General features: G+C 39.0%; 1 protein-coding gene across 1 annotated transcript; it reads left to right on the top strand.

The window, feature by feature from the left end:
- The first annotated feature begins 2748 nt into the window (after positions 1-2748).
- LOC117555400 (protein FAM163B) lies at positions 2749-4962 on the top strand. The gene is made up of 2 exons (XM_034230304.1): positions 2749-2864; positions 3993-4962. Exons 1-2 carry the CDS (start codon positions 2772-2774, stop codon positions 4428-4430), a joined length of 531 nt encoding a protein of 176 aa, XP_034086195.1. The 5' UTR covers positions 2749-2771; the 3' UTR covers positions 4431-4962.
- The last annotated feature ends 4460 nt before the right edge of the window (positions 4963-9422 follow it).

The raw sequence follows: 9422 nt of genomic DNA, 5'->3' as shown, positions 1-9422 counted from the left end.
TAAAAATGCAAGATGTTTAATGGTAGTCGTTGAAAACATGTCGGAACCTTGAGGTTGCTTTTCTCTCACTTACTTTAACATGAATAACTTGAACCAGATTGAGGCTATTTTTAAATTGTCATAAATATGCAGGTCTAAATACACAAATATCAATATACTTTTTTGACCAATCACAACAGAAATTGCCAGCTGACCAATCAGAGCAGACTCGGCTCTGGTTTCAGACAGAGGGTGAAAAGAGGTGCTGCAGCACAGGCAGTATGAGAAAAATAAAGAACTTTTTGAACATTAAAGCATGGAGACATGTCACACACTGTAAAATGTTTGGCTGTAAACTTACAGTAAATTACTGGCTACTAGTTGCATGGATTTCACAGTAATTGACTGTAAATATTTCACAGTAATTTCCTGTAAATATTTCACAGTAATTTACTGTAGATATTTCACAGTAATTTACTGTAGATATTTTACAGTAAATTAGAATAAAAGTACAACTAAATACTGTGAGTTTACAGTTGCCATGCCCATGGAATTACTGTGATATAGCAGTACAGAGCTGTGGTATTATGGTACCTTGCTGTACATAAATTACAGTAATTACTTGTATTTTCACACTTTTACTGTAGAAGTAATGCAACACATTAGCCAGTAATTTACTGTAAATATAAAAATGTAAATAATACGATATTATATTGTAAATCTGACTAGTTAACTGGGATTTTACCATAACTACACAATTCAATCAGCTCAATCAAACAAAGAAAAACAAATACCATTTAAACTTTGTATTACTCCATTGAAGTGCAAAGTACATTTCGCAGTGTCTTGGACATGTTACGGTCCCAACCTCTACTCTGCGGTAGTAGCTCGTGCTGAGACCCGCAACATGAAAGAATACACGCAATAACCGGTACTTGGTAACGAGCATTTATTGATAATCAGCAGTTTGCTCACACAAGCGAAACGGGAAACAAAAAGAGGTCTGGAGGAGTGGCCAAAAGGAACAAACAGAAGGAGGGAACCCGAGGCAGCCACACCACGGACCGTAAGACCCAGAGCTCCCCCCCCTAACCAGAAATCAATTCTAAACCCTATGGGAAACAAAATAAAGCCAAAAACTGGACTACCAGGTCCTCCAGGCTAAACATAAACACATCTGCAAAAATATGGCCTACAGCTCAAAATGGCAAAGAGGTATTCTAAGGAGAGTGTCTCCCGGCGTTAGGATAGGCGAAACATCCTTCTCCTCCAGCTTCTCTTTATATATACACGGCTGAGTAGAATTTGGAACACCTGGGCAGAGGCGGAGCCAGGGGCAGACCAGGTGCACCTGCGCAGCAGGGAGACAGAAAAGAAAACAAGGAGGGGAGCACATGTCTACACAGACATCCACTCGACGTCAACAATTTTCTGAAGAATGTGCTGACGTGGGGGTTTAAATTGCCATGCCTCTTTTTGGCTTTCGAGCCCGTCTCAGGATTAATGCCCAGGAAGCACCTGAAAACAATAAGCCAAGACAACAATTTCAATTTTACAGATTTAAATGTTGCATAGTTTATTTTAAGGCACATGCAGCGGTGCCCCTTTCAATTTAAGTAAAACCTGCACCAAAGAAATAAATTAGTATTTAAAGCCAAGCAAGAGCAAGAAAGCAAGAAAATCACTTAATGTGTTGTGTTATCACAGAGGATGGTCTGAATACAGTATTGTACTGTGAAATAATACAGTAACATGTTGGGAAATCCTGGTAATCATTTATCCTGTACATTCACAGTAATTAACTGTGCCTGCATTGATTTCACTGTGAAATTCAAAATTACAGTATTATATTGTAAACATCACAGGTAAAGACTGTAAAGTGGTAAAACAGTAATTTATTGTAAAATATTACAGCTAAATATTGTGAAATCATGGTAATATTTTACAGTGCAGTAGAGACACAAAATACAACATACAAAGTATTTTCATTTGTTCCGCACCTTTGATGCTTGAACACATGCAGGGATTTGTTAACATCTTGGGTAGATCTTACTTTAAGGCTGCTTTGAAGTTTCACCTCAAAGTGAAATTGTAGTCTATTACAATTTGGTTTGTTGTTTACCTGACAAGCCCCTCTTGTGGTTGCCCTCTTAAAACGTTTTCAGCTAGAAGTTTTATTTTGGATCCCAGAATGTTCTTCTGAAAGGTAGGATAATGTTCTCCAAAAACATTCTTAAAATGTTTGGTGATAACCTTTTTTAAATGTTTTTGATAACATTGTTAGAACATTATGCCCTACTATTCTTAAAACGTTTTCTTAAAAACATTACTAGAACCTGTAGGTAACGTTAGCGAAATTTGTGAGAAAGTTCCCTGGCTGGGTGGATGTATAGCCGGTATTCAGGAAGTAGTGTGACTGATTTTGACGTAGCAAGGCACTTTTTAACATCTCTATGAGACAAACTGGGCTTTCTAAAAACTCCAACGTAAGCCGTTCCACATTGTTAAAGGACTTTCAGAGCAACTGTCAAAAAGGACTTTCACCCAGGAGATTTCTGTTTGTGTCCTGTTTGAAACTAAGTTAGCATTGACGTATTGTTCCTTACCATTGAAACGTTCTCAACTAATGTCAGTTAATTCTGAATTCCTTCTCGTCCTCCTCTTCACTCTTCTCCTCTCTTGCGCTACCCTCTTGTTTTACTTCCTCCATTGTTTCCTTCTGATCTTCCTTCCATCGTCCCACCTCTGTCCTCTTCTTCCTCCCTGCAGGCTGTTGATGGAGAGGATTTCGAATGTCAGCCGGGACAGTGGTCATTGCAGGAGGAATTCTGGCTACAGTGATCTTACTGACCATCGTTGCTGTACTGTGTTTATGTAGGTTACAGGTATGACTGTTTTACTACCCACTAATGTTGAACAGAAAAAGAACCAAAACTCATTTGCAAATGCAGAGTCTTTTTAAAAATAATCCAAGTTTATCAAGATTCAAAGCATTTAACCGAAACCCTAATAAGATGAGTCTACAGTAATGTTTAGTTACCACAGCAATGCTTGAGTCTAATATTATCATGCTAATGTTCAGCAAATATAATGTTTTCCAGCTCAGTTTATCATGTTAACATTTGAAGAATAACTGACAGCTGAGGTTGATTATTTGATCATGAGCCCAAGAATTGGACAAATTAAATGATGGCCTGTTGATTGCTCTAGCTAAAAAGTCAGGATCCTAGTTTTACAGTTTACTGAGACAAACATTGACACAAATGATGTGTTGCTCCATATAATAGTTGCTTCAATCAAAATGACAAATGTTACGCTCATGATGGCACTATAAGGATTACCAAAGCAACAATGCTTAAACATGCATTAATCTAATGGGAAGTGGGGCCAGTCTATGAAAAAATTACCCTACTTATTACTTGATTTATTACTTACTTACTTATTTAGTACTTTATTACTAATTAACATTTTCCTGATAAGTTTATGGTCCCAATTGCTGGTTTCAAGTTGTCTTATATGCCACATAATGTGTACTTTGTAATCAAGGTCCTACACCAGTAAGCAGGGTAAGCTTTAGGCCATACCATGCAATTGACAGCTCACTCCCGCAGTGCTATCAAGTCTGAGTGATGGATGGTCTTCGTTTTAGAACGTTACCTGGTTCCAAAAGACCAAGATGGCGACGGCCAAAACGTCAAATAAAACAAAGTCCACAAATCGCTAGTAGTAACAACGTTGACGTTTTTATAACATTTATGGGATCACCAAAATCAGTAGAGTTCATCCTGAGGGGATTGTTTTAATAAAAAGTATGTACAAACATGAACATGAACAATCTATCCAATACATTCTGACATAATAACTCAGCCTAGAGGGTGGATCGATGAATTCAGCTCTAGTGTTGTTTTGTTTAGTAGCATGACTTCTTATTGTTAGCCTCTGCATGATTAACATTAAACATTTAATTACACTGACTCTGACTTGTATCCATTCCCTGTTTGTAACCATTCCAGTACTACTGTTGTAAGAGGGAGGAGTCTGAGAAGGGGGAAGAGGAAGAACCAGAGCTCGCCTCTATGTCTCCTTGTCCGCCCCTGGCTCTGTCCGCTCCCCCTACGCCTCCGACGCCGGAGCACTTTAGCGACGTAACGGAAAACTACCCCCCTACCTTCCTTACTGAGGCCAATGGTCCTGCCAGCTACTCCCCCACACAGCCACCGCGCAGGTGCCATCGCTCACATGCCTTCTGCCCGACCTGCACCCGCTGCACTCTGCCCTTTTACCTGCAGCACCCGGAGAGGCTGTGCAACGGCGGTCGCAGGATCAGCTACAGGACTGTGCAGCAGCAGGACCTTGAACTGCCCATAGACTTGGCCAGGTTCTACCAGAACCTTATTCGCTCGGTCACCATGAAGGAGGTGGTCACCCAAAGCATTAGCACTGATGTCTAGGAGCAGGCAGGATGGAAGCAGTAACATCCTTCTGGCCTGGTGAAAAGGTGCACTGACTCGGTGCTGTGTGCAAACACACTAAATTAACATGTCATATAAGTGTTGTGATGTGGGTGTTGTGCTGACGGACAACAACACTGAGGGCTTTTGGGCAATTGCACACCTTTCCTGGCAGCAAAATGGAGTTGTGCAGCTCTGGAACAAATGCGTACAGAAAACATTCAGTCAGTTTTGACTTGAAGGTGCAATCTGTAAGATATGGCCTGGAATTTAGTTTTAGCTTATATTATCTATGCCTGGAATGTGAAGAGGTTAATTTGTTGATTATATGTCAGACACATCTATTGAGTTGCAGAAATCTTCACTCAAATAGGCTCACTAACTGACAAGCCCCTGCCCATCCTGTCTAATATCACTTGTACCTCCAGAAACGTCTGCCAGCAGTCCAACACGAGAGGACAGAGAAGTAACGCTGCCTAAGGGCTTGTCAATCACATGTTGATCCATTCATGATGCTACAACCGCTAACTTAAGGTCCACCTCTGTGAGCTGCGGCACGCTCTCCTCCAAGCTAAGACATTTCCTGGCGGCTGGGACGACAAGACAAAGGTGGCGTTCATGTTTCTGCTATCTTGGATTTAATCAAATAAAAACATGTTTAGGGGTAAACACAAATGAACTATTGGAAACTATAAGCTAATACTACACATGCGTTAGCTTTATCAATTTAGACCAGCTCTCAGTTTCAGCAGCTTGGTTGAGTTTTGACTATGATTTCCCTGCTGCTAGTTATAAGGCTCCTTTCCACTTCCTTCGTGGCTGATGACAGAAAATGTAGATTGTATGGACCCATTAGTAGAGATAAAACGGTGCCCCCCTCTTAGTTTGAAGCAGGAGACCAAGTATTACACATTTCACCTTTGATTCTTTGTGAGTGTGGCTTATTTTGTGTTTTGAAAATTAGCTTGTTTGCTAAATAGCTAGTTAGGTGGTTGTTAAAAAAGTGTATAAAAAAGACAATTTCCAATTTGTCGGTTCATTCAACACACGCTTTGTTTATTTGAATGCACCACACAGAGGAAGACATGGAGGTCAAATCCCTAACAATGTCCATTTTACCTTTCTCCAAGGAAACTAATGGACAGTTAGCTAGCCAGCTAACATTGTTCAAGCTAACAAGGTTTCTTTCAAAGGCTGAACTCTGGTGTTATTGTCAACCAATCCAGTGTGGAGACCAAAAACAACTGTGAATGTACCTATAACAAGTATCCTTTAAAGATAGTGAGCCACACTGTTGTACATCACATATTATTTTACTACCATGAACACACATTTGACTTTATTTTGACTCAATCCTATAATCACCATCATGTTGCCACAACTAGTAACTAAAGAGCCGTATACGGATTAATCAGCACTGAAAAGAGTAACCAAGTGACAATCTGTATAAGAATGTTTTAAAAGATGTATGTTTTTATTAGAACAAAATGGACATGGGGCTGAGAGCCGCAGACATGAAGTAAATAATTATTGAGGGATAGACATTGTTTGTTTTGGTCTTTTTATGGGATTTGTTTGAAGAAAAAGATAGACATTTCTCATTTAGAGGTGTTTTAGAAACATTTTTAACTTACAAATCAAATCTGTTACTGACTTCACTAACAGTCGGTGTTTATTGTTTCTCCCGCAGTTTATAGAAAGCCAGTATTTGTGCACAGTGTGATCCCAAACACACCAGTTTCGGCTGTAGTAATGAACATAAAGTATGTGTACTTTATTACCACTTGACTGTGATTCATTTATGCAATGGAAATATATACTAGTGGATAATGCCACACACAACATGCTTGTGTAGCAATGACTGTACAGTTTTACATTTCACCTTTATTTATTTTCCAGAGGACTTCACCTAACACCTCCAAAGGTCCAAAAAGTATCTTTGTATACTTTTTTTGATATAGTTTATCATCTCTTCAGGCTGAAGCAAAGGTGTTTTCACAACTTCTGTCTGATTAGATCTTCTCAAAGAGTGAGGTTTAATCAGCCAAATGAAAACACCTGTGCTTAAAATCAATGCTGTGAATATAGGCAGCCATCACAACTTTCATTACGTTGTCCTTCAATTTCCCTGAGGCTGATTTATGGTATAGAGTAAAAAAAAGGAAATAAATAATAATTAATTATTTATTTATTTAAATAGTGACTTACTAATAATATACATTTTTATTAAATTGTAACATCAAAAATGTTCTCCAATATCAATTGAAATGTTTAAATTCAGGATTATAATCTAAAATGTCATGAATCAGATTTTTTTATCAGATCAAATTTGCATGTTGGTTAGTTGAAAAAGAACATTCCAAAATATGTTTGAGTTTCAACATTCTTCATGTCAAATTAATAATAAATACATTTAAAAAAAAATGAAATCTGGCTACTCTAACTCAAATTCAGCTATTTAGCAAAACAAGAAAGTCAGGATTTTCTTATACCAATATTCTAAATAAAAAAGTCAAAACTTTGAATTTAATTAGAATTGGTTTAAAATAAAAGCAAAGATATTGTTGACATAACATGGAGCTTCAGACTGACCCATGTTGATCTTCACTGTAGATTTCTCAGCACCGCGTTGTGTTTTTTGTCTGTTTTGAGTTATTTCTCAGTCAACAGAGAGCAGCTCGTCATTCTATCAGTATGTGAGTGTTTTACTGTGTGAATTCAAATCACAATTTTAAGGGCTTTTCTGAAGCATTCAAAGATCCTATGGCTGTGATTCTTGAAGATATGTATTCCCTATTAAACACATCCTACTGTAGATAGATGCTGTGATGTAGGCCTGGTTTTTCCACCAACATGAGCATTTACTGTAAGAAAAGATTGATCGCACATTTTGGTATGTCTTAATGATAGTAAAGTAGATGACTGTTTGGTTCACGCCAGTAGAGAAAACAGCCCGACTCCAGAAGCTGTAGATAAATCCTTCATTTATCCTAAGATTATATGGAATTAAAAAAAATCGTATTTAGCCAACTAACACTGTAATATAAAAGAAAAATGGAAGATAAAAGCAAGCTGCTAAAAAAAGAGCTTTGGAGCTCTGTTTTTGTGTCATGTATGATCTTGTCTTGTGTTTTTCATAAGTGTGACAACACGAAATCTGTGTGATTCAATCTGTATTCACATGATGCGTGATTTTCTCACCACTATTTGGGAACAGATCCTTGCGGTGAGAACAGTAAGCTAGTTTTGTTGTTATGGTTACCCTGCTAGATTGCACTGCTACATACAGCTGTCATCTGATTGGTTGTGCGTCGAAAGGTCAGCAGTAAACAAGGTCAAAGTTGAAATAATTTGAACTTCGAGCACAGTGCTTGGATACAATTAAAACCCGGAAATAACTAAGCCACTTTTACCAATTCCGGCTCCCCGTTTTCCTTTGCAATATACCAAATATCAATGGGCAAATCCTATCGCTTTTTGTCGAAGGACCCCTTTGCAATGCTAACTTCCGGGTCTGCCTACAAAAATACGTCATCACTGCACCAGTCTATACTACAACAGGACAAAAAGGTTTCATAAATGTCACCAAATTGCCAACAGCAAGGCATCTTAAAAAAAAAAACACTGATATTACATAAAGATTGGACATTTCTATTCTTAAATGTTGTGTGCTTTACCTACGAATATTGAGTATTAATATTATTTTTAAATCTAGGGTTACCATATAGTCACAACTTTTTTTTCTGTCTGTATTTAAAACAGCCTGTTGCTAAATAAACACAAATCCATGCTGCATAAAGTTTACACCTAAGGGATCATTTACAGCGAGAGCAACAAATGTTTTTTCGCATAATGACCCGCTTGCCGTGAAACAGATCATTTGACACAACAAAATATTGATTGCTTTTGTTATCAAGTATTCAATAAAGCTGTGTAATGAACACATTTGAAGTTTAGTTATTTATGTTTCTGAGATGTTTCGAGTGGACTGCAACATTAAGATACTAAATTCTCGCTTGTCCTGACCTTCAACCACTTGGACTCTGCATGCAGCCATAGAGGAAGACATCCTGGTAGTCTCCGGTCTCTGTCGAAGAAAACCCCCCCCCCTTGTCAATCAAAAAAGGCCTCAGACATGAATCCATTCAGGGAGTTTTGGGGGCAAAGCTGCAGCTTCCACACTTTTGAAGTTCCTTTTGTGGAGAACTAATTTCATTTTTCCATAGCTTTTTCTTTCTTTCTTTTTACATTAGTCTGCCTTTTTAAAAGACTGGAACTGTTGGATTTGTTTCCTCTCTGCTTCAGTAGTTGATGTGTTTTTTATTATCCTGCAGTATAGTAGATGAGGTTTGATGCTGACCAGCAGGGGGTGTACGCTGCTGTCAAACCTGCATTTACTGCTGATACTTTGTGTGAAAGTGACATAAATTACAGTGTTATAAATACAAATAATGCAAAACTTGTTGGTATGTGTTTCCTTGCCTCTGTGTAAATATTGTTGTAGAACAGCAGAATTTGGTTTTGTGGCTTTTTATCAGTTTGAATCTGCAATGACATTCGTTCTGGTGGAGCCTCGCAGATGGGGGTGCTGCAGCCCCCTCAGCACCCCCCCCCCCCTTCCCGCGTCCATTTGCGATGTCTCGCTGTCTCGCAGATCCCACGCAGCAAGCAGGAAATGAACCCAGCTCACACTGTCCGCTCCTCACAGCAGCGAGCCTCGCAACGTCCCGCCAACACGGCACCCAGACCCCACGCAGCGTTCTCGTCTGTTTGTCATTACTGGTGTCATTTTCTAGTTGCTAACGCCATTGTAACACATAATCACTGATGTTCCGCTGTAACGGTGGTGGACTCATCAGAACAGAGTGGGCGAGCTGATCAATCAGAGCAGTGGGCTCACAGGGAGGGGGGGGGGGGGGGCAGGAGCTTCAACAAGCCGTGTAGGACAGAGAGTGAATACATGTAGTTTACAGAGATGCTGTATGAGAAACC

The sequence above is a fragment of the Gymnodraco acuticeps genome, unplaced genomic scaffold (genome assembly GCF_902827175.1).
Source record: "Gymnodraco acuticeps unplaced genomic scaffold, fGymAcu1.1, whole genome shotgun sequence".
Classification (NCBI taxonomy): Eukaryota; Metazoa; Chordata; class Actinopteri; order Perciformes; family Bathydraconidae; genus Gymnodraco; species Gymnodraco acuticeps.
The sequence above is the reverse complement of the archived record's forward strand: the minus strand, read 5'-3'. Positions and strand labels throughout refer to the sequence as shown.

Coding starts and splice junctions, on each gene's coding strand:
- LOC117555400 (XM_034230304.1), top strand. CDS start 2,772: ATGTCAGCCGGGACAGTGGTCATTGCAGGAGGAATTCTGGCTACAGTG. Junction 2,865..3,992: donor TGTGTTTATGTAGGTTACAG/GTATGACTGTTT, acceptor TAACCATTCCAG/TACTACTGTTGTAAGAGGGA.